The sequence below is a fragment of the Canis lupus genome, chromosome 16 (genome assembly GCF_003254725.2).
Source record: "Canis lupus dingo isolate Sandy chromosome 16, ASM325472v2, whole genome shotgun sequence".
NCBI lineage: Eukaryota > Metazoa > Chordata > Mammalia > Carnivora > Canidae > Canis > Canis lupus.
The window spans coordinates 26,589,725-26,616,401 of NC_064258.1; the positions used below are offsets into that span (position 1 = coordinate 26,589,725).

A 26,677-nucleotide genomic window follows, 5' to 3' on the forward strand; every position below is an offset into this window, starting at 1 on the left:
AAAAAGACCTTGCCTTTCATAAAATTTTGTTTACTATTCCACAGAATACATAGAAGCTCTAGCTTCTTAATAATGTAAAAATTGGCACTATTCATTTAATATTGCCTATAAAATGTTAATACATTTCGTGTCTACTCTTTGAGTAAAAAGAATATTTTTGGTAATAACATAAGAAAGTGCTTACATTCAGGATAAGCAAGACTTCTCACTCCACAAATTAAAAACCAAGTGGTTTTTGTTTTAAATTTTAGTAACCAAAAGAGTGCATTCAGTACAAAGGAAACTGAGGAGAATTCAAAATAGTAAAATTTTATCAAGTCTAGAAGTTAGATGGGAAGAGAAAATTGGATTTAAAGTGAATTGTAGGGACTCCTGAATGCCTAGTTGCTGTGCCCAACTCAGTTTCAGCTCAGGTCATGATCATAGATAGTGTTGTAAGATGGAGTACTCTGTGAGGAGTTTGCTTGAGATTCTTTTCCTTTCCCTATGCCCTTCCCTACTCTCTCTCAAATAAATAAATAAATCTTTAATTAAAAGATTAAAGTTTAATTAAAAACTAAAATGAATTATAGTTTTCAATGATTTGAGCAGATATTACCCAGATCAGAAATTGGTTTGAAAAATCATTTTAAATTTAATGGGAGATTTAATTTAATAAATAAGCTAGTAAATTGTTCTGAATAAGTATGGTAATAAAAAGGCTATACTATAATGATGTAGTTACAGAAAACATCCTACATATTTTGGAGCAACATTTCCTGGCACGATATGCAATAATAGCTACGAAGTGGATATTGCTATGGTATGTAATTTCTTTCTTTCTTTACTATCTTCTAAACTTTATATTGTGTTTATATTATTTTATATAGCTAAATAGTATATAATAAAAGTAGTAACTTGGCACTTTCTCTATATGTGTATTTATTATTTTGTTGAGACAAAATTATTTTAATCTCAGAAAGTTTAATTATAAGTTATAACAAAGCAAAAATGCAATATACATTAATACACTCCTTCACCAAGTAGGCAAAATGACTACTAACATTTATATCAGATTTTTTAAGGATGTAAAACAATAAAGTAAAGTTAAAGCCTCTACTTGTCTACTCTAAATTCCAGAAATAGCAAAAATCATGAATTTGTGCTTCATTTTTGTGTACTTTATTCTATTGTTACAAATGTACGTATTCATTAACTATATATCATTTTTCTGCATTGCTCTTATTTAATGCATCATTTCAGAACTATTTTGAACAATTTTTTAGAATGTATACATGTTGAATCATATATCTCCATTTTTTCTTTTAAAGTTTTTATGTTATCAAGTAATACACATTAACTTATAAACACAAATGGTTTCATAGGACTAACACTGAAAAACTAAGTCAGGCCCTTGAATAAACTACACCCCCTAAATTATTTTTCTCCATTTCTAAAACTTTCCCCCCTGGCTTATACTTTCATTTTCATTTCCTTGTAGAGAAAAGTTTTATTGGAGCATATCATATATAGAGAACACTGCAAAAATCATAAATATATAGAATTAATTTTTACTAAGTCAATGCATAGACATGAATACCACAGAGATCAAAAAATAGGATATTTCAACACTTCAGAAGACCTCTCCTTCCACTTACTGCTCATACCAAAGAAAACCAATTTCCTGACATGTATCACCATTAGTTAGTTTGGCCTCTTTTTGAGCTTAATGTAAATGAAATAATATAATGTGTATTCTTGTGTCTGCCACGTATTTGCTCAAAATTATGTATGTGAAAATTATGCATGTTTGTATGTGTAGGAATAGTTTAATCATTTCTTACTCTATATTTCTAAATAATATTCCCATAAAATTTTTTGAGTCAGACTTTAGAGAGAAACACAACACCTCCAGTGAAGACTGGACTCCCAGTTGAGATCCAAAACTCCAAGTTTTAAAGGGCCTGGTAAGCGGCTAGCCCACTCCCTCCCCTGAAGTAGAGTCTACTGGTGTGCCCCATACTGTCCTGTTCCAGAAAAGCAGTCACACAGTGAGTGAACAGAGGCTAGAGTGTATTGTAATGCTCAGTGAAAAGCTGGAACCAAGTTAATCAGCCATCTGCTACTCAGTCCCCTTCTCATTCCCAGAAAAGTAGTCACACAGAGGCTTGAATCTCTTGTGGCAGACAGCAAAAAGCAGCAGCCAAGTTATCAGCAGTCTGTGGATGCCTCTGCTCTCTGCTTAGTTCTGCTGCAGAGTCCACCTGCCTTCCAGCAACTTCAAGCTGTATTACAAAGCTGTAATCAACAAGACAGTATGACACAGGCACAATTACAGGCACATAAACAATGGAACAGAATAGAGAACCCAGAAATGGACCCTTAGTTCTATGGTCAACTAACCTTCAACAAAGCAGAAAAGAATATCCAATGACAAAAAGACGATCTCTTCAACAAATTGTGTTGGGAAAATTGGGCATCCACATACAGAATGAAACTGGATCACTTTTTTACACCATACACAAAAATAAACTCAAAATGGATGAAGGATCTAAATGTGAGAAAGCAATCCATCGAAATCCTAGAAGAGAACACAGGCATCAACCTCTTTGACTTTGGGCACAGTAACTTCTTGCTAGACATATCTCCAAAAGCAAGGGAATCAAGAGCAAAAAAAAAAATATTAGGACTTCATGAAGATAAGAAGCTTTTGAACAGCAAAGCAAACAATTGACAAAACTAAAAGGCAACCTATGAATGGGAGAAGATCTTTGCAAATATCTTATCAGATAAAGGGCTACTATCTCAAATCTATAAGGAACTTATCAAACCCAACACCCAAAACCCAAAAATCCAGACAAGAAATAGACAGAAGAAGTGAACAGACATTTCTCCAAAGACAATATACAAATGGCCAACAGCCATATGAAAAAAAAAAAAAAAAGCTCAACATCACTCATCATCACAGAAAAACAAATCAAAACCACAATGAGATACCACGTCACACCCTGTCACCAATGGAAACTCAGGAAACAACAGATGTCGATAAGGATATGGAGAAAGAAAATCGTCTTACGCTGTTGGTGGGAATGCAAACTTACTTGTGCAGCCACTCTGAAAAATAATTGGCAGTTCCTCAAAAAGTTAAAAACAGAACTACTGGGGTGCCTGGGTGGCTCAGCGGTTGAGCATCTGCTTTCGGCCCAGGGCGTGATCCTGGGGACCTGGGATCAAGTCCCACGTCGGGCTCCCTGCATGGAGCCTGCTTCTCCCTCTGCCTGTGCCTCTGCCTCTCTCTCTGTGTCTCTCATGAATAAATAAATAAGATCTTAAAAACAAAACAGAACTACTCTATGACCCAGCAATTGCACTTCTAAGTATTTATCCAAAGGCTACAAACATAGTGATTTGAAGGGCCTATGCCCCACCCCCCCTATTGTTTATAGCAGCAATAGCCACAATTGCCAAAATATACAAAGAGCTCAGATTTCATCTCAGATGAATGGATAAAGATGTAATATACATATATTACTTAGCCATCAAAATAATGAAATCTTGCCATTTGAAATGACATGGATGTAACAAGAAGATATAATGCTAAGTGAAATATGTCAGAGAAAGAAATATACGATTTCACTCATATGTGGAATTTAAGAAATAAAACTTAAACATGGGGAAAGTAAGGAAAAATAAGTATCATATGATTTCACTTATGGAATTTAAGAAATAAAACTTAAACATGGGGGAAAGTAAGGAAAAATAAAGTAAGATAAAAACAGAGAGGGAGGCAAACCATAAGAGACTCCTAAGTATAGGAAACAAGCTGAGGATTGCTGGAGGGGAGGTGTGTTAGGGGTTGGGGTAACTAGGTGATGGGCGTTAGGAGGGCACTTGATGTACCGAGCACTGAGTGCTATATGCAACTGATGAATCACTAAATTATAGCCTCAAAACTAATAATACAGTATATGTTAACTAAATTAAATTTATTTTTTTAATTTTTTTCAAGGGAAGTTATCTTTATTTTTTTATAATAAATTTATTTTTTATTGGTATTGGTATTCAACTTACCAACATACAGAATAACACCCAGTGCTCATCCCAACAAGTGCCCCCCTCAGAGCCCGTCACCCATTCACCCCCACCCCCCACCCTCCTCCTCCCCTTCCACCACCCCTAGTTTGTTTCCCAGAGTTAGGAGCCTTTATGTTCTGTCTCCCTTTTTGATATTTCCCACACATTTCTTCTCCCTTCCCTTATATTTCCTTTCACTATTATTTATATTCCCCAAATGAATGAGAACATATAATGTTTGTCCTTCTCCGATTGACTTACTTCACTCAGCATAATACCCTCCAGTTCCATCCACGTCGAAGCAAATGGTGGGTATTTGTCGTTTCTAATGGCTGAGTAACATTCCGTTGTATACATAAACCACATCTTCTTTATCCATTCATCTTTCGATGGACACCGAGGCTCCTTCTACAGTTTGGCTATTGTGGACATTGCTGCTATAAACATCGGGGTGCAGGTGTCCCGGCGTTTAACTGCATCTGAATCTTTGGGGTAAATCCCCAACAGTGCAATTGCTGGGTCATAGGGCAGGTCTATTTTTAACTCTTTGAGGAACCTCCACACAGTTTTCCAGAGTGGCTGCACCATGCTGGAGGGTTCCCTTTTCTCCACATCCTCTCCAACATTTGTGGTTTCCTGCCTAACTAAATTAAATAAAAATGTTAAAAAGAATTATGTATACATGGAACATTCTCTTGTGTCTTCTGAAAAGTACAGTCAGGTCTCTTTTTCTTTTTGTGTAGAGTTAACAATACTGTATCACATACTTAAAAATTTGCTATGCTGGTAAATCTTGGGTTGTATTCTTATCTCAATTTTTTTTTTAAATAGAGGACAGAAGGAAATTTTTGAAGGATATGCATATGTTCATGGCATTGAGTGTGGTGATGGTATCATGGGTGTATACTTATCTACAAGCTCGCCAAGTATATGCATTAAATATAGCATTTGTATGTCAATTATACTTCAATAATTTTTCTTTTAAATGCAAAACAAACAAAAATATAGATGCAAAAATCTTCAACAAAATAGTAGCAAACAAAATTCAACATAATTTATCACATTAAAAAGATACATTATGACCAAGTGAAATTTATCCCCTGGATACAACATATGTTGGACATGGAAAGCAATCAATATGATACAACACATGAACAAAATGAAAGAAGAAAAAACACACAATCATTTTAATAGAAGTAGAAAAAGCATTTGACTAAGTTCAACATCCATTCATGATAAAAACTGTCAACAAATTTGATGTAAAAGGAAATTGCCTCAACAGAATGACAGTCAGATGTGAAGAACCTGGAACTCATCATAAATAATGAGGGAAAGCTTTCCATCTCGGATCTGGCACAAGGCAAGGATACCCATTCTCACCACATCTATTTAATATATTACTGGAAGTCCTAGCCTGAGCAATTAGACAAGAAGTAGGATGGGTGATAGGGATGGGAGGAGACAGAAGAAGAAGAAAAGAAAAGAGGGAGAAAGCAAAAATGAAAGAAAGAAAGAAGAAAGAAAAAAAGAAAGAAAGAAAGAGGAAGAAAAGAAAGAAAGAAAGAAGAAAAGAAGGAGGAAGGAAAAGGGAAGAAGAAGGAAGGAAGTGCAAGGGACGAAAGACAAGAAAGAAAGAAGAAGAAAGAAAGAAAGAACGAAAGCAAAGAGAGGAGGGAGGCGAGAGAAGAGAGAGAAAGGAAAGAAGAAAGCACAGAAAGAAAGAAAGCAAGGACAAGAAGAAAGAAAGAAGAGAAGAAGAGAAAGAAAGAAAGAAAGATGAAAAGAAAGAAAGAAGAAAGGAAGGAAGAAAGGAAGCGAAGGAAGAAGGAAGAAGAAGAAGGAAGCAAGAAGAAAGAAACGAAAGAAAAGAAAGAAAGGAAAGAAAGGAAAGAAAGAAAGAAAGAAAGAAAGAAAGAAAGAAGAAAGAATAAACATCAAAATTGGAAAAGGAAATGTAAAATTATCTCTGTTTGGAGATGACATGATCATATATGTAGAAAACCCTATACACCCAACAATGAAAGAACACTTAGAAATAATAAATTTAGTAAAGTTGCAGAAATAAAAATCAACTTCCAAAACTTATTTATGTTTTATAACATAAACTGTCTGAAAAAAGGGGATTAGTAAAACAATCCAATTCACAATAGCATCAAAAAGATGAAATATTTAGGAATATACTTAACCAAAGAGGTGAAAGATTTGCATAATGAAAATTATAAAACATTGATGAGAGGAATGAAAGAAGATACAGCTAAATGGAAAGACATCCCATTTTCATTAATTGAAAGAATTAATATCGCTAAATGTCTATATTATCCCCAAGTAATCTACAGATTTAGGGCAATCTCTATCAAAACTCAATATCGTTACTTATTTGTTTAATTTATATATACCCTTATAGGCTGAATTGTATCCTCCCCAAATTAACATGTTGAAATCCCAGCCCAGTACCTCAGAATGTGTCTATATTTGGAGAGAAGGCCTTTTTTTTTTTTTTTAAGATTTTATTTATTTATTCATGAGAGACAGAGAAAGAGAGAGAGAGAGACTGGCAGAGACACAGGCAGAAGGAGAAGCAGGCTCCATGCAGGGAGCCCGATGTGGGACTTGATCCTAGGACTCCAGGATCACACCCTGGACCGAAGGCAGGCGCTAAACCGCTGAGCCACCCAGGGATTCTCGAGAAGGCCTTTAAAGACATAAGTAACGTAAAATTAGGTCATTTAGAGGACCCTAATCCAATATGACTTGTGTTCTTATGAAAAGAGATTGGGGCATAGATACACATTGAGAACAGACTGTATGAAAACATGAGAAGATGGCCATCTACAAGGAGAAAGGCCTTAGGAAAAAAAATGAAAACTTTCCTAACATCTTGATCTAGAATTTTTACCCTCCAAAATTATGAGAAAAAATTACTGATATTTAAACCATGTGTACTTTGTTATGGAATACCCAGCACACTGATACATATACCTAAATATTTAACTTAGAAAAAATTGTAAATGGAATTGTGTTTTCAATTTAAGTTTCAATTGTTCAGGGCTAATATATAGAAATACAATTGATTTGTTTGTTGAACTTGTATCCTGCCTCCTTTCTACTTACATTTTAGTGGTATGGGTTTTTATTTATCATATCACTTGAATTTTCTACAAAGATAATCATGTCTTCTGCAAATAGGGACAGTTTTTCTTTTCTAATATGTGTGCCTTTTATTTCTTTTTATCATCTTACTGCATTGGCTAGTCCTTCCAATATTATGTTGAATAGACATGGAAAGAGCAGACTTTATGGATGATGATACCTAGATAAAATACAGTATACAGAGAATAGATAAATATATACATATATATGTGTGTATGTATATATATATATTTATATAAACATATATAGGCACTTTATCTTTACCAGAAATTGTTTAAAATGTGTTATTTCATATTTATGTGCCATGTATTAGAAAGTTTACTTGTCAAACTATATTTTATTTATGTATTTATGTATTTATGTATTTATGTATTTATTTATTCTGCCTTGATTCTTCTCTTATTTGTTTATTTCAAGTTTTTTACTTAAATTCTAGTTAGTTAACATATAGTGTTGTATTAGTTTCAGGAGGGGGCGCCTGAGTGGTGTACTTGATTAAGCATCTGACTTCTGGTTTCAGCTCAGATAATCATCTCAGCCCCACATTGAGCTCCATGCTCCTAGCCTGCTTGACATTTTGTCCGTCCTCTGTCAGCAACCCTCATTTTTTCTCTGAGGTTAAGAGTCTGTTTTATGGCTTTCCTCTCTCCAACCCCCCTGGTATGTTCATCTGTTTTGTTTCTTAAATTCCATATATTAGTGAAACCATATTGTTTCTCTTATGATCTTATGATCAGAGAATGCATATTGTATGATTCTGATTCTTTGTATTGTTTTGGCTTGCTTTCTTTCTTTTTTTCTTCTTTCCTTCTTTCTTTTTTTTTTTTTTTTTTTTTTGCTTTATTAAACGAGATATGGCCTCTCTTGGTGAATACTCAACGTGCACATAAAAAAAAAAAATGGGTGCCACGCTGTAGCTAAGTGTTCCATAAATGTCAGTTTATAGAAATTGATGATGTTAATGTCTTCTAAATGATTTTTGTTTTCTTGTCTAGTACTTCTGCCAATTACTGTGACAGGGATATTAAAGTCTCCAACTAAATTATGTATTTGTGTATCTATTTTTTTCAGTGGTATCAGTTTTTGCCTTATGTGTTTCACAGTTTTGTTGCTTGGTGCCTAAATATTTAAGTTTATTATGTTTAATTGGTGAATTGAACATTTTTATTACTGTATAATGTCCTTTGCCCATGATCATTTTTGCTCTGACATTAACTTCATCTACTATTAATAAACCTTTCTACTTTTCATCTAATAAATTTTTACATGTTATATTTTTTCTTCACTTTTTATCTTTATATTTTATGTAAATTAATCTGCAAACAGCATATAATTGGTTCATGTTTTTATTTTTCTTTCATGTCTTGCCAATCTGTGGCTTTTAATTCATATGTTTAGGCAATTTATATTAAATCTAATTGTGTTGATATGTTCACATTTCAGTCAGTAATTTTAGTATTTGTTTTCCACTTTATATCTCTGGTGGTGGGTATAGTGGAAAACTTTTCTTTTGTTTTATTTTGTTTGGACTTCTCTTGCCATTTCCAGCCTTCCTATGGATTATTATAATAATTATTGGTATTCCAATTTAATTTTTCCATAGCAGACATTAGCCAACATGACTTATAGGCTAAATTCAGCCCACCATTTATTGTAAATAAAGTTCAATAGGAACGCAGCTTCATCCATTTATTTACCTATTGTTTATGACTACTTTCCTGTTATATCAGGATTTATAGTTGTCATAGAGACTACATGGTAAATCAAACCTAAAATATTTCTTTTCTATCCCTTTACATATAACTGTTAATGACTGATCTTTATATCTTTAGAGTTTTGCAATATTTCTCTTTGGAAGAGCTTTTTACTGTTTTCTGTAGTGGGACTTAAATATGCATGCACCCATGAGCACACATGCACACAAGCATGTGTATACACATTTTACAACTTCATATAGAATGTGGAAATGTTAATACCACCTTTTAGGTCTCAAATCATATCATAAACATTAAGTAATTATATTGTTTACTTAAATATTACCTTAAATACATTTAGTTACAGTCTTTCCTTTATTATCATTTTCTTTTTATTCCCAAAAATTTGTTTTGTCATTTTTTTAAAACAAGGCTACTAGCAACATACTATCTTAATTTTTCTTCATTTCAGAATGTCTGTATTTCATATTCATACTTGAGGGATATTTTTGCTGGATTAAAGTTGTATGTTGACATTTTTTTCTTTCAGTACTTGAAAAATATTGTGCTGTAATCTCTGTGCATCATTATTTTTTATGAGAAATTCTCTGCTGTATGAGTTGCTGCTTCTCTTTAAGCAATGTGTTGGTTTTCTTTTGCTGAGTTCAAGTCACTTAAATATTTTCTCCAACTATTTAATCATGATGGTCTGCCATGATTACTTTAAGTTTATCTTGTTAGAACTTGAGGACAAATTTTGAGGACAAAAATTTATTTTTTATTATTTTTAAAAAACATGTTATTTATTTACTTATGAGAGACACACACACACACACACACACACACAGAGAGAGAGAGAGAGAGAGAAGCAGAGACACAGGCAGAGGGAGAAGCAGGCTCCATGCGGGGAGCCCGATGTAGGACTCGATCCCGCAACTCCAGGATCATGCCCTGGGCCGAAGGCAGGGGCTAAACCACTGAGCCACCCCAAGATCCCCAAATGAGGACATTTTAGCCATTTTTCCTTCAAATATTTTTCAGCTCTGTCCCCTTTCTCCTTCTGAGACATTAATGGAATTGATGTTAGATCTTTTGCCACTGTTCCACTGTCCCTTGTATCTTTGTTTATTTAAAAAAAAAAACTATTTTCTCTTTGTTGTTCAGATTAGGTAACATATTAATTAGTCCTTAAGTCCATCCTGTCTCTGACATCTCAATTTTGCTACATCCACCTACTCAGGTTTTGTTTATTATTTATTTAGGATTTCTGTTATTTTTTTTAAGATTTTATTTATTTATTCATGAGAGACACACACACACACACACAGAGAGAGAGAGAGGCAGAGATATAGGCAGAGGGAGAAGCAGGCTTCTTGCAGGGAGCCCAATGTGGAACCTGATCCTGGGACTCTAGGATCATGCCCTGGGCTGAAGGCAGGTGCTCAACCGCTGAGCCACACAGGCATCCCCTTTTCTGTTTTATAATGTCATTTGGTGTTTCTCTATACTATATATTTCCTTGCTGAGACTTTATGTTTTTATTTGTTTTAGAGATTTTGCAATTACTTGTTGAAGTATTTTTAAGATAATTGCTTTAAAATCCTTCTAAGAGAATATAATATATGGGCTATCTTGGTTTTGCTCTCTGTTGATTATGTTTTCTCATTTCAGTTGAGATATTTCTGGTTCTTGATATGATAAGTATTTTGGACTGTATACATCCAGGATATTTCTGAGAAATATAAGACACTAGTTCCTATTTAAATCCTCCATTTAAGAAGACAATTTCTCTTTCTTTCTTTCTTTCTTTCTTTCTTTCTTTCTTTCTTTCTTTCTTTCTTTCTTTCTTTCTTTCTTTCTTTCTTTCTTTCTTTCTTTCTTTCTTTCTCTTTCTTTCTTTCTTTCTTTCTTTCTTTCTTTCTTTCTTTTTCTTTCTTTCTTTCTTTTCTTTTTTTTTCTTTCTTTCTTTTTTCTTTCAGATTTTTTTTATTTATTCATGTAAGATACACACACACACAGAGGCACAGACATAGGCAGAAGGAGAAGCAGGCTCCCCACAGGGAGCCCAAAGTGGGACTTGATTCAAGACCCTGGAATCATGACCTGAACCAAAGGCAGATGCCCAACCACTGAGTCACCCAGGCGTCCTGACAATTTTATTTCTAAAACACATTCTAGATCAGTTCTATGGGCCATTGTTTATATCTCAATTTAGTTTTCATGGCCTTGAGAGATATTCTTTGACCTTTTGGACCTTATAAATGCTATTAGGGAGTCTGGATTCTATTTTTCTCTGAAGAGTATTGATTTTGTTGTTGTTGTTGTTTGTTTTTTATCACACAATGTTCTTGGTTAAGAAAACTCTAGATGATGAACAGCAGGTCTAGACTCAGTTGAGATCTTTAGCCTTCAGCTAAGTTTAGTGTTGAGGCTGCCAGATGAATGAACGTTTCAGGGAGTCAGCCAGAAATGCGGGAGACAGAATTTGGAGAATTATTTTTCTAAAGTCTTCCTTTTTGTGTATCTATACAGGAGCCACCATTTCTTCATATCAGATGTTTAATTTTCCAGGTCATCAATATCAACTTTTTTTCATGAATGCCCTGTGAACTCATATGCCATGTCTCTTAATCCTTAATCCTAGCCTTAGACTGAAAGTCACAAAGACTGTAACTGTTTATAGGTATTTTCCTTTGAGAATGAATTCCTAAACAGTGCTGCTAGTTCTTGGTGTTTTTTTTTTTTAAGCTTTTATTTAAATTCCAATTAGCTAATATACAGTGCAATACTAGTTTCAGGTGTATAATATAGTGATTCAACACTTCCATACAACACCCTGTGCTCATCAAAAGTGCACTCCTTAATCTCTATCATGTATTTAACCCACGCTCCCACTTATCTCCCCTCATAATCATCAGTTTGTTCTTTAGAGTTAAAAGTCTGTTTTTCAGTTTGCCTATCTCTCTCTTTCCCCCCCTTTTTTGGTTTGTTTTATTCTTAAATTCCATATATGAGTGAAATCATGTGGAAGTGAAATCATTTTGTCTTTCTCTAACTTATTTTGCATAGCATAATATTCTCTAGCTCTATCAAGTCTTTGCCAATGGCAAGTTTTCATTCTTTTTTATGGCTGAGCAATATTCCAGTAGATAATACTGCTTTAAACATAGGGGGACATGTATCCCTTTGAATTAGTGTCTTTGTATTTTTTGGGGGGAAATACCTAATAGTACAATTGCTGAATCATAGGGTAGTTATATTTTTAATTTTTTGAGAAAACTCCACACTGGTTTCCAAGGTGGCTGTGCCAGTTTCATTCCCACCAGCAGTGCAAGAGCGTTCCTTTTATTCACATCCTTGCCAACACCTGTTGTTTCTTATGTTGATGGTTTTAGCCATCTGACAGGTCTGAAGTGATACCTCATCGTAGTTTTGATTTCTGTTTCCCTGATGATTAGTAATGGTAAGCATCTTTTTATGTGTCTGTTTCCATCTCTATGTCTTCTTTGCAGAAATGTTTATTCATATCTTCTGTTAATTCTTTAGCACTTTTGGGTATTATGTAGAGGAAAATAAGTATAATAGGACCCAACTCCTTCCTAACTTGAGACACCTATTAGATTCTATATTATAGATTTCAATTTTTTGCTGAAATTAATAATCATTTATTTTCTCCATTTTTTTCCTCTATTTACATACACAAACACCTGCCATAGCTTTTTTGCCATTATTATTTAGGTATAGTTGGCAAATAAAATATTAATATATTTAAATTGTACAATGACAATTGGATATATTTAAATTATGAAATAATTCCCATAATAAAATTAATATATTCAGCAATTCACAGAGGTATCTGTTTTATGAGAATGCTTAAGATGTACATTCTTAACAAATTTCAAGTATATAATATATAATTATGAATTATAGCTCCCATAGTTATATTAGATCCTCAGAATTTATTCATCTTATAACTGGAAGTTTGTACCCTTTGGCCAATGTCTCTCCATTTCCCATTTTCCCCTTCTTCTAGCTCCTAGGAACTACAGTTCTACTCTCTGTTTCTGTAAGTTTGGCTTTTTTTTAAGTTACCATATATAAGTGATATCATACATATTTGTCTTTCTCATTTTACTTAGCATAATGCACTCTTGGTCATCTATGTTGTTACAAATGAATTTTCTTCTTTTTTAATAATTAAAACATATTCCATTGTACAGATACACTACATTTTCTTTATCCATTCATTTATTGATAGACATGCATGTTGCTTCTATAACTTGACTATTGTGACTAATTCTGTTATTAACATAAGGGTGCAGATAGTGATTTCATTTATTTTGGCTATATAACCAGAAGTGGGTCTGTTGGCTCATATTTTAATTCTATTTTTAATTTTTTGAGGAACCTCCACACTAATTTTCATAATGACCATACCAATTTACATGCCCACCAATAGTGTACCAGGATTCCCTTTTCTCCACATCCTCACCAACATTTGTTATCTCTTGTCTCTGGGATAATAACCATCTCACCTGGTGTGAGGTGATATCTTATGGTGCATTTGATTTGCATTCCCTCGATGGTTAGTGATGTTTAGCATATTTTCATATGTCTGTTGGTCATTTGTATTTATGCTTTGGAGAAAAAAATATTCAAGTCCTTTGCCTATTTTTTAATTGAGTTATTTGGTATTTTGCTGTTGAGTTCTGAGTTCCTTATATATTTTTGATATAATTCCTTATTGAATATATGGTTTGCAAATATTTTCTTTCATTCTATAGGTTGCCTTTTCATTTTGTTGATTTTTTTCCTTTGTTATGGAGAAACATTCTAGTTTGATGTCCCAATTTATTTATTTTGGGTTTTGTTTGTGTTTACTCAGGTATAATTAATGTATAGTGATATGTTAGTTTCAGTTGTACACTATAATGATTCAACAATTCAATACATTTCTGTTGCGCGCTCTGTGGCAACACGATCAGGGTCCCGAGGGTAAGGGGATGAGGAAAATAAAAGAAAAGTAAAGAGATGGGGACAGGAGGGACACAGTGGATGATGTCCAAACAGTGCCAGCTTTATTCAAGGTTCTACAACATTTTATAGCATGAGCAAAACAAAGCTAAGAAGGTATCTATTTTTAGCATGTTTGTGAAACCCTCCAAAGTTCCCCTTTCTCAGCATGTAAGACAGACCCCTGGTGACAGAAGACCTTGGTAAATAGACAAGCTTGTTGCTCCAGGTGTGCGTACTTCAAAGGAATATTAGATATGGTAAACATACCAGCAAGGACAGCACAGACCCTTATTTACATTTATGACCAGGCCAGAATAAGTTATATCTATTGTGTTATGTGGGCGATCACGTACAAGCGAGCCCTGAGAACCATTGCTCAAGCCCTTTCTCAAGCGTCAACCAACTATTCACCCTTTGGGCTCCCGAGCCTTTTGAGTGAATGAGGGATGCAAGTCCGGGCCTGGTTTGGTTCAGTTACTCCAGCTAGTCCATGGTCGCCCACAATTTCTCAGTGCTCTAGATAAACATAGTATTTTAATCTATTTTGCTCATCCCCCCCAACAATCTTCCCTATAGCAATGACCAGTTTGTTCTTTGCATTTAAGATTCTGGTTTTCTTTCTTTCTTTTTTTTTTCTGTGTTTCTTCATTTGTTTTGTTTTTTAAATTCCATGTATGAGTGAAATCCCATGGTATTTATCTTTCTCTGACTGCCTTATTTCGTATAGCATTATACCCCTTAGGTCTACCACATTGTTGCAAATGGCAAAATTTCATTCTTTTATATGCTAATAACATTCCATTTTACATATATATATTATATATATATGTTATATATATATACCACATTTTCTTTATCTATGCCTCTATCAGTGAACACTTGGGCTGCTCCAGTAATTCCACCGTTTGTTAATTTTTGGTTTTGTTGCCTGTGCTTTTGGTGTGAAATCCAAAATATCATTACCAAGACCAATGTCAAGATTTTTGCTTATGTTTTCTCCTGAAAATTTTTATGAGTATTTAATCCATGTCACATTAATTTTTGTAGGTGGTGTAAGATAGGAGTACAATTTAATTGTTTTGCACATCATAGCTCTTTATAATCTGTAGGATCTGCTGTGATGTCCTCTTTTTTATTCCTGTTATGATTTTTTTGGTGTGTAATCTGTTTTCCTTTCCTGTATAGTATAGTCCCTAGGTTATTTTATTTTGTTGCATGACTTATACAGGTGATTTATTTTCAACTGTGTAATTATGAAAGTACAAGACCATATCTTCTTTTAATGAGCTGGTATCAAAAGGCCATCTTATGGTTGTTACAACTTGCCTTAAAATCTTATGATCAGCCAGATTTCATCTTTCATGTTATGGTGTGGCTTTTTCTTTTAAATTCTGTTTTTGGGGATCCCTGGGTGGCGCAGCGGTTTGGCGCCTGCCTTTGGCCCAGGGCGCGATCTTGGAGATCCGGGATCGAATCCCATGTCGGGCTCTCAGTGCATGGAGCCTGCTTCTCCCTCTGCCTATGTCTCTGCCTCTCTCTCTCTCTCTCTCTCTCTCTCTCTCTGTGACTATCATAAATAAATAAAAATAAAAAAAATAAATTCTGTTTTTGGGATTTTTCCTTTCTTTCATGCTTAAGGGAACATAGTAAAAGGGGGCCTTTTACTATTATCTATTAACTAATTTTCCTATGTTTTCATTCACAATCTTGCACACACATAGGCACAATCTTTTTTTCCCTCTTTTAGGTAGGGATTACTTAAATTTTATCATAAATTTCAATTGATATAGGAAAATCAGAGAAACTCTAAGTATTTTACTTGTGATAATCAAAGGAGTGAGAAAAGTTTCACTATTTATCAAAGTTAGATAATATGAAATATGACTGCACTGCCAGCAACTTTTTAAAAATAACTTTTCATTCCAAATGTCTTTACCATGGCTTTGCCTGTACCTCTAATTTATGTTTTGTTTTTATTTGTTTGTTTACTTCATTCATTATACTACAACCTTTTATGAACTCCCATACAATCACCTTACTCGTATTTGCATTGCTGGGTCATATCCCAAATGTTACACCTCAGCCTAAATATTAATTCACAAATATCGAGTATCCTGAGAATCCTCAGGATTCTCCACTGGAGTGCTTCATTTTTTTTCTTTCTTTCTTTTTTTTTTTTAAGATTTTATTTATTTATTCATGAACAGAGAGAGAGGCAGAGACATAGGCAGAGGGAGAAGCAGGCTCCACGCAGGGAGCCCGATGTGGGACTCGATCCTGCGATCCCAGGATCACGCCCTGAACTGAAGGCAGATGCTCAACTGCTGAGCCACCCAGGCATCTCATTTCATTTTCTTTAGAACACTTTTCATGATCTCTTTGTATTTGGGAAGTCTCTTATTTTCTTTTTTCCCTCTGTAATGGAAACTCCTGATGTGAACAAAGACCGTTTGTTTCATGCACGTTACTACATTTTCATCTTTTTTTTTTTTTTACATTTTCATCTTCTATTAATGTATTTGACACATGTATAAACTGAATTAATATTTGTTAACTGGATGAACTGATTTAATGAAGAAGTTAAATAAATGCATTTTATGTTGATTGCATCAGAAATATTAAGTATGCTCGGCTATAGAATTTGTACATGTCAAATATTAAACCAGAGAATATTTGTAGTTTGATCATTCTTTACCCTTTTGCATGGTTATTAATCAATTAATCAGTATGGATAGTCTTATCAATGAAATATCAAAATAACATGTTGTAAAATATGCTTAACATAAAAAGTATTAAAATGTAAAATCTTATAAGAGCACAATGTTTTGATTTATTACTTGCTTTTGTTAACTTCTTATATAATGGGTTTCCTTTTAATCTTCTTTATTTTAGTATTCAGATGCAATTACTTTGGAGGGATTTTCAGTTATTATAGCTCAACTACTTGGCCTTAAAATGGGATTAACATTTGATGATATTAATACATGTTCTTGTCCAAGAGCTACATGCATAATGGATCGTAAAGCAGTGTAAGACTTTTTTTCTTCTTAATTTCACATATATATTTGTGAAGTTTTATTTTACTAGATCTGATGAATTTTTTATTTTGTATCTTCCTTTCTATGTCAAATATTGGGAAGGTATGTTGTGCACAAGAGAAACCACACTAACAAATTTGTCTAAGAGATATGACTCCAGAAAGGTGATAAATACCATGATTGAGAAATGCTCACTTGAGAAATATTAGAGGAAAATTTTAAAGATTTATGAAGACTATGAAATATTATATAAACATGATACTACGGTTGTTTTGATTGTTGTAATATTTCACATTCAAAGCAAACATAACTAAAATTACTCTCAGTGATATAGTACTGGCAGCTTTGGCTAGAATTTTAAGAGAAAGCAAAAAGAGAAAGATTTGAAGAGAAAAAAAAATTCTCCTTATTTATAGATATGATTGACTACCTACATAAATTACCAGACTCAGTATACAATTAGAACAACATTAAAAATTTATTAGAATGGGAGAAACTACATATTATCTATACACTGAAAAAAATAAAGAGAGAGAAAATATGATGATGTTGGTTATAATGAAGACCTAAGAACAAAATCATCGAGTAAATTCGAGAGGATAGAATTTAATGCATAACTAGAGAGGCTTGCTTTAATTGGAGCTAAATACATTCAATTATTGTAATGAGGTGCTAAATACATTCAATTATTGTAATAAGGTGTTAGTAGAGTAAATAGATAAAGATGTAGGTAGTTTGGTTAATGGAGGTGTAAAGATGATGACAATTTTTTCTGATAGGAAGCTCAGAGTAAGAAATATAAGAGCTTGGATAAAAGATGTGAAACACTTGTCTTGGAGCCTAGAAATTTAAATGAGTTAAGAATGTGATAGGATTGTTGGACCTTTTGAAGATGTATTTAATATTAGTAATTACAAATGTAATATGAATTCAAAGAGCATGTTCGCTTATCTTGGTCCATATAATTTCAGCTACCAAAGTATATATGTAAAGAAAGTAAATAGCTGAGGCTTTCTCAAATTAATATCCATGGTATTCAAAAAGAGATAGGGTTTCAGGAAAAACTGTCTTCCCTAAAATCATTATTTCAATTTTTTCTAGCCCATACTTGGAGTTTGGGATAAGAAATTAAAATACTTTGAAACAGCTTCCTTAGCTCAACTTATTTTATAGTTGTCTTTAGACATGGATGATAATCTTCCCCACAAAAAAGTAAATCAATTAATATTTACTTTGAAATGTCTTTAAAAAAAAATAAATGTCTTGGTCTATTAAAATTCTATATACTTAGGCTGACACATTCATTTATTCCTTTTTATGGCCATCTTTTAAGCAAAGATTAAAAAAATAAGTTGCTTGGTACACACTTTAAACAAAAGTTTCAAGTTGTAATTAATATTTTTAATTTTTACTCAAAAAGCATGTGACCCGAGTAGAAAATAACCTGTTTCTATTTTTTTCTTTTTAAATTTTTATTTAAATTCTAGTTAGTTAACATACAGTGCAATGTTGCTTTCAGGATTAGAATTTAGTGATTCATCTAAGTCTCTATTTTTAAACTAATTTTGTATGAAAAATATCAGTGCTCAAAATTTGCAGCTTTCTGCCTAAAAATGGCCTGCAAAAGTGGAGCAGCACTGAAATCCATTGAAACAAAGTAGTTAAATGTAATAGGAAATTGCTTAAATAATATTATTCCTTGTGATATTCTTCTCCTATTTATTCCATTACAAATTGCTATGTCAGTGAACACCAAAGCATTCCTTTTTCTCCTCACTCTCCCAACTCCAAAACCTTAGCAGCTAATATTTATTTCTTTGGACCCTTAGATATGTCTGTTTAGGAGTTATTGTTTAAGACATGATTACTTAGACTGACACTCTGAAATAGAAATAAAATGTGAACTATATATGTAATTTTAAATTTTCTAGTAGCTGTATTAAAGTTTTTTAATCAGATAAAGTTACTTGCAGTGATGTATTTTAATAATATATTTTATTTAACTCAATATATCAAAAATATCATTCCAACATCCAATCAACATAAAAATTGTTAACTGCATATATTACATTCATGTATGTGCATGTGTATTGTTAGATGTGTATGAGTCCAGGATTACACCAATATTATCAGCCTGAGAAACCAGAAGAATAGAGTTGCCTGGAACTGAGACTAGTGGATGGCACAGGCTTGGCTGAGAAGATCAGCAGTCTATATTGTACATAGTATATTCAAAATGTCTATTGAAGATCCATTAGACATATCTTTTAGATGTCCTATTAGAAATATAGCTGTGAACATGAAAATAAAGACCTTCACAGAACTTATATTTTAGTGCAAAATATAAGTCCTATAAAAATAGATTTAAAAAATACAAATGAGTTTATATTTATATGATGCAAAAGTACCATGTAGAATGATAAATATGACAATGAAGGGAGGGGACACACTTTATCTTATGTCAATCAGGACCTTTTTGGAAGTTTACATTTGAGGGAAGGAAGCTTTGGATATATGAGACAAGAGCATATTAGGTAGACAAAGATGGCAGATAACAGATGATAGATAGGTAGGGATTTAACTGTTATACTTTATTGCTCTCCTGGAATGATAAATTTTCAATGGCATTTTAGAGAAATGAATGTTAAAGATAAACAATGATAAATTAAAATTTTAATCATGCTTGTCTTCATCTCTGCTAAGGTACAAGATTTTCATTTGAGCCATCTTGCAATTCATATCATTATATATGAGGCATTGTTTAGGTGGGGGTTTATTAGCCTGAGGATTTACCTGAGGATTATTATTTCATTGTAGGGGTTCCAGTGGTATAAAATTTTTTAGCAACTGTAGCATGCATGACTATAGATATTTTGTTTCAAAATTTGAGACTAAATGTCTTCAGAACTTTCCAAATTTGCAACCGTTATATCAAAATCAATCAGTATGTGGTAATGGGATTTTGGAACCTAATGAAGAATGTGACTGTGGCAGCCAAGAGGTAAGCAATAAATTTGAGCACAATTTCTTGTGTTTCTAATAAGTGGTTGTCATGGTATATGTGGAATAATATTTGCACCTATGTCTTCAATATAGAACTTAGATATGAAAATGTATGTAAATTAGGGTATATGAATCACTTTTCCATCCCTCTTCAACTGAGAAGACAAATGAGTCATGAAACTTAGTTTGCATACACTGTTCTCAAGTATGCCAGCAAAGAGGTTTTGCATATATAGGCTAAGTGGATGACTTTTTGTCCATGACTTACTTCCTAATTCATGTGACTTCAATCTGTTTTCTGTACAAACTTCTGATTTTGGTCCAAATTTTCCCATCTCTGGTTGTAAGAATGGTAAAACTATATAATAGATTTTTCTTAATTCTCAAGCATTCTTGCATTTCCAAGTTTCAGAATGATCAATTTTTTTTTGCTCACTTCTAAATATAGATATCCAATCTACCACAGTCCCATCAATCAAATATTCTCTGCACACTATTCTCAACAGATAAGACTACATATTTAATCTATTATAATATCATTATTGTGCAATACTTTGCAATTTCCTTCTATTTAAATAAAATTTAATGATTAGTCCTCCATCAGTTACATGAATTTCTTATCCAACTACAAAAAGAGCTGATCACTATTTGTTTACATAACATTAATCCCTACAAGTTACCTTAATCCCCCACTATTCACAAAGGTTTATATATATTTATATATTTGTAAATTTTCCATTTATCATTTATCTCAGGTTTTCTTTCTTCTTTCTTTCTTTGTTTCTTTCTTCTTTCTTTCTTTGTTTCTTTTTGTTTCTTTTTCTCTTTCTTTTTTTTTGTTTGTTTGTTTTTTATTTGTTTGGGTTATTTTTGTTTTGTTTTGTTTTGTTTTGTTTTGTTTGTTTTTGTTAGAGGGGTAGGAAGGGGCAGAAGGAGAGAGAAAATCTCAAGAAGGTTCCACACTGGGCCCAAAGTGCAGCTCGATCTCACAACTCTGAGATTGTGACCTTAGCTGAAATCAATAGTCAGACATTTAACTAACTGAGCTATCCAGGCACCCAGTTATCTCAGATTTTTTTTAATGTCATTTTAGTTTTCTAATCAGCAGTACTATGCTCATTTTGTATTCACATCCCCCTAAATACTCCTAAATATGATGCCGATTGCCTCCCCAAAAGTCTGTTTTTAATGAAGGATAGAATAAAGCAATGTAATCTGGAGCTAGGTCTGCACATTTTGAGCTTCTGTAACTACAGGCTCTAAGCAGAATGTCACAGCAGATACTGTCCTATCAGTCTCTTCTCAGCATTGATTGTTCCTAGAAAGAGTACTTGCTTTAAATATCTGAGACTTTTTGTTGGAGTGCTTCCTCTGGTCTTAGTAGCATGCTCAGCCTTTAGCAAGGTGGGCTATAAGCACATGGGGCTAATGATCAGCCCTCATAATTATGAAGGGTAGTTGGTGAATAAATGCCCCATATTTCTTACCCTTTATAAGTAAATTCTCTTAGATATTTAATTCTAATGCTCTACATTAGAATTCTGCAAACTGGCCAGTGGGCCAAATACAGCTGCCACCTAATTTTGTAAATGGAATTTTATTGGAATACAGCCATGCCCATATGCATATTGTCTATGGCTGTTTCTGTGCTATAATGGCAGAGCTGAACACTTGCAACAGAAGTCATATGGTGCACTATTTTAGCAAAGTTGCAAATATTTGCTATTTTGTCCTTTACAGAAAATATTTTTATGTCCCCTATTTTATATCATTTCCTAGAGGTATCTGTGGGATTTAGCTTTAGCTTAAAAGAGCAGTAACCAACTCACAAACCTACAATGTACTGGCTTACTTCCCTTCTCTAACATCTGTACTTTCATGCCAGTGTTTGAGTCATAGTTAGAATGACCTTCAAAGATGTCCTCACTGTAATTCTTGGACTTATGGATATGTTATATTAGTGAAGTACTTTGCAAAAATAACTAAGATTATGGACTTTAAGATGGGGACATTATCCTGGAGTATCTTGGTAGATCCAATCTATAACTTTCTTCTATAGACAAGGGTTGATGGCTGGAAGTGTCATCACAGAGTTGGGCATCCTAGTGTCACTAGGAATCACCGAATAATAGCATAGGCCAAGTGGTAGTGCTTAACAATAATAGCCAAAATGGATAAAATTAGCATAAAAGGAAGAGAGGCATAGATGGTACCTACTGGTTTTGACCTGCATGCATTTATACTATAGTTAAGAAAGATCTAGATAGTCAATTACCATATTTCTTGACATATATAACTAAAAATTAAGAAACAGTGAACAGAGGACTAATGCCAATTGCCACAAATCTCTTGCTATTCTCTTAATACATTTTTAGACCCATGCCAGTCTCAGAGCTTGAGCTCATTGTTCAGATAGAGGACGAAAACCTACAATGCTCTAGTAAGGACAGAAAGTAGCAATTTCCTCAATCATTTCCCTCTTCAACAGAATGATCAATAGTCTTTTACTGAAGTAACTGTACACTGGGGAATGGAGAATATGCAGACCACTGTAGGATGATTCAATACAGAATCTTTGCTCATCATACTCACATGAGAGGACTCAAAACATCATCATGAGTAGAGTGAGGATATAGAGAATCCAGATAATACCTGGAGTGCTTAAAAAAGGCCATTTCACAGTAGGTTCAATGGACCCAATGTTTGCACAGATTCTTCATCCAATCATTCTACAACCAAATAGAAATTATTTGAATAAATAGAGAAATGCTTTTATTGACACTAACAAAAATTCAACAGTAACAGTAATTAAAATGAGACATCAATATAGATCTTATGTAATATGACATTAAAATGGTAAGATGATATCATGAATAATATTGTAATACTAAATTTAACGACCAAGATTAAATGGATTAATTCCTTGAAAAAAATAATTTGCAAAAACTAACATGTGTAGACATTTAAAAAGTGAATAGCATTATTAAGAAAAATATACTAAAAAAATCCTGTCTATATTTTCAGAACTTCTCATCAAGGAAAAGTCCATGCCACATAGTTCTGGCATATCGTCAATGATACTGTAATAGCATCGTATAGTGGCAGATGGTAGCTACACTTGTGAAGAGTATAGCATAAAGTACAGAGAGGTTGAATCACTATGTTGTATACTTGGAAACTAATGTGTATCAACTATACTCAAGAAAAAGAAATTTTGCTGATAATGTTATACATTTTCTAAATTATAAAAAATTTGATATAAAATGTGATATGTTTTAACTCATTCTTTTTCATCTAGAAATAAAAACTAAGTCTATTCATCCATTTTAATAATTTGGGGAAATTGCCATCACTAGCAAATTAGATGCACAAATGTACACAACAAACACACACACATACTCTGATTAAAATGGAGTAATACTGGCAAAAAAAAAGAAAAAACAACCCAAAACAAATAAAAACAAAAAACCAGAAAATTAAAGTGAATATAATCCATTCCTTAATTGTTCCTTGATTTCCAGTAGACTAGCATCTCGTACATACAGGGTACTCAACAAATACTTGTTGATTCAATAAACGCATGGATAGTGTAATTATCTTTATAATGTATCATCCATATTAACGGCTAAGGATCAGTATATTTAGAATATTCATTAGTCATAATAGTACTTGGAGAGTTTATTTGAAAGGTTTTTTCTTATATTTTATTTATTTATTCATGAGAGACACACAGAGAGAGGCAAAGACACAGGCAGAGGGAGAAGCAGGCTCCATGCAGGGAGCCTGATGTGGGACTCAATCCCAGGACTAAGGGATCATGCCTTGAGCCAAAGGCAGACACTCAACCACTGAGCCACCCAGGCATCCCGAAAGTTTTTCTTAGAGCTAAGGAAGAATACAAAGAACTTTTTATAAAGAGTTGATTTGGGGGAAATCTTGCCTTAAAAAGCAGACATACTTTGAGGTTGTTTAATTCTATTCACTGTTGTATTGGGCTATTGGCATAAGAAATGAAAACTGATATCTACATTTCTGTATCTATCTCTGTATCAACACTCATGTTTATAAAGAGATTTAACTATCTAAATACGTTAAATTTATATAGATATATAACATTTATTTTCAGTATGGAAATAATGTTATAAGTATTTACCTATAAATTCAGTGCATTCATTATGAGAAAGGAAGATGCAGCCCCTGATGTGCAGGATCTGGCCTAGTAGTATCAGCTGGTCCTTGGTGTCGCTAGAAGCTGGCCTGACATGAATGGGTTGTGGGGTACTCCTGTTGAATATACATAATTTCATAAAAGTTCAACATCTTTGATCATGATGGATGAAAAAAAGCAAAGCCACTCTCTGTGTCTGAATACAAGTATACTTGGAAATTGTTATAGTTACAGAAATGCCCAAACACCCTCCTATCCTTGCTAATATGAATAATTCCTGCTCTTTTTTCCAGTTTCAGCTTTAACATTGGTATAGTCCTTCCTCTTCTAGATAAGCCTTACTAAAATACCCAATCAGAGATGTATCCTTTCGTTTCTGATATCATCTAATCTGACAAAGTTCAGATTCCTTATACACCCCAAATTACCTAACACAGCCCAAATTCTGTAATTTTAACCTATCAGTCAGGAGTATCACAGTTTCCCATGGTGGTGTTCTCCTTTGTTGACGCTAGTAATAAATCCAACTTCTTGAATTACAGTTGAACTATGGTGGTCTTTGGAAGAATGGCACGGATATCTATATCTTTGTAAATATCACTCATTTTATACAAATGGAATTCTGTTTTATGCACCCACCTACATATGTGGAGGAGTGTACATTTGTTCTTGTATACACAAATATAATGACAAGTAGTAAATGTTTGACCAAATATCCCACAAAATATAGAGGGACACATTTCAGTAAAAAATAAATCAAATATTTAAAATAGCAATAAAATATCATAATAAAGTATTGATAATATTCTTTGCATAATGGACGTCTTAGTAAAAAGACATGAAACCCAATAGTCATAAAAAACAACAATACAAATTTCACAAATGACAGGCACCATTAACAAGACAACAGACTGCAAAGAAATGTTATAAACACATAGAAGGGAGAAAGGATAACTGGATATTATGTAAAAGGTTTTCCCACTATTTAGTAGGGAAAAGAGGAGAATCAGAATGCTCAAAGTGGTCAAAAGAAATGATTATTTTAATTCATAATGTTGCACAAAATAAAAACTCATGACCACATTCACTAGTAAGCAGAGAAATTATACAAAAAAAATAAGACACCATATCCCCATAAGCTCATTGTAAGTTAAACTGATTTGGTCATAATTAGTATTGATAAACATGATTGGAAAAAACATCTTTGTTCTGTCGATGGAAGAATACACACACACACACACACACACACACACACACTCAAATAATGATATTGCATTTACCCTTGGAGAATCTGGGAAGTATGGCAACAACTTCAACTTTTACTCTATATTTTCTATATTATTTCTGGGATGGGAATATTTATAAATACATATCTACTCACATAAAAACATGGAAAAGCAGAAACAAATGGAAAATTAAAAATTAAGAAGAATCTTACCTTTATGTCATAGGACAAGATCTTTGAAACTAGTTTTTGAGTAAATAGAAAATGTTTGATTTTTTAAGTGTTAAGGATATAAAAAATTAAAGACATAAAACAATTTATTTACATGGAAATAATATTTAGTGTATTATTTAAACTAGTACCTACTTTGAATAACAGTTGAATGTCATTTACGTTTTAAAAATACATATATATATTAACATATCCTTTTTTGTTAATTTCATTACAGTAAAATATGGCACATGAGTATTAAATGTGCTTTTGTTGTAATTACTGCCTAACTCTAACTTTATTCACAAAATGAAACCTGAGTAAACAAATCATTAAAAGACAATTGGGGAGCAGCCCCGTGTGGCTCAGCGGTTTAGCGCTGCCTTTGGCCCAGGGTGTGATCCTGGAGACCCGGGATTGAATCTCATGTCGGTCTCTCTGCGTGGAGCCTGTTTCTCTCTCTGCCTCTGTCTCTGCCTCTCTCTCTCACTCTGTGTCTCTCATGAATAAATAAATGGAATCTTAAAAAAAAAAAAAAAAAAAAAGAAAAGACAATTGGGGAAGGTTTTCTCTTGGAAACTCACACTTTTTTTCTTCAAAAATATATTTCCATGTTGGTAATTTATGAATTAATTGCCAATGACTTTAAGTAATAAATGTTACTAATCAATTGCTATTTTAGATGTTATTTAGTTCTTATGATTATATATTCTTTTGGGGATTGAAGAAATAATAAAATAAAACTTCATTGAGTACATTGTATAATTAAATAGTTGAAATCAAAAGTGTCTTAAATAGAAGCTAAGACTACTAAATAAGAGCTGTTAAGTAGTTTAACTACAATAATATTTCTTATGAAATTTTAGGAATGTCAATTTAAGAAATGCTGTGATTTTAACACATGTAAACTGAAAGGCTCAGCAAAATGTGGTTCTGGACCATGCTGCACATCAAACTGTGAGGTAAGTTTCCAACATTTATAAAAAGGAAATTAAACTATGATCATAGAAGTCTATATTAACTAAATTAATATGGGGTTGATAAAGAGACTATAGAAGTAATTCAGAGTAACAAAATGGAGATTCCATAAACAACCACAAGTAAGAAGGAAAACTACTAT

The 26,677-nt window shown here is 33.1% G+C and overlaps 1 protein-coding gene across 19 annotated transcripts in view; it reads left to right on the plus strand.

Moving 5' to 3' along the window:
* The window catches only part of LOC112652954 (disintegrin and metalloproteinase domain-containing protein 18), a 183,548-nt gene that overhangs the window by 48,028 nt on the left and 108,843 nt on the right, over nucleotides 1-26,677 (plus strand). For 15 of the 19 annotated variants that reach the window (XR_007402609.1, XR_007402611.1, XR_007402610.1 and 12 more), the window contains 5 exons: nucleotides 721-802; nucleotides 12,931-12,963; nucleotides 16,806-16,942; nucleotides 19,769-19,952; nucleotides 26,424-26,519. Coding sequence is in view for 12 of the 19 variants with exons in the window: in XM_049094828.1 (XP_048950785.1) it covers nucleotides 721-802; nucleotides 12,931-12,963; nucleotides 16,806-16,942; nucleotides 19,769-19,952; nucleotides 26,424-26,519 (532 nt within the window). In the remaining 7 variants the exon portion in view is untranslated. The remainder of the gene's footprint in view (nucleotides 1-720; nucleotides 803-12,930; nucleotides 12,964-16,805; nucleotides 16,943-19,768; nucleotides 19,953-26,423; nucleotides 26,520-26,677) is intronic. The other 4 variants (XM_049094823.1, XM_035700078.2, XM_049094827.1 and 1 more) reach the window with 2 other exon arrangements.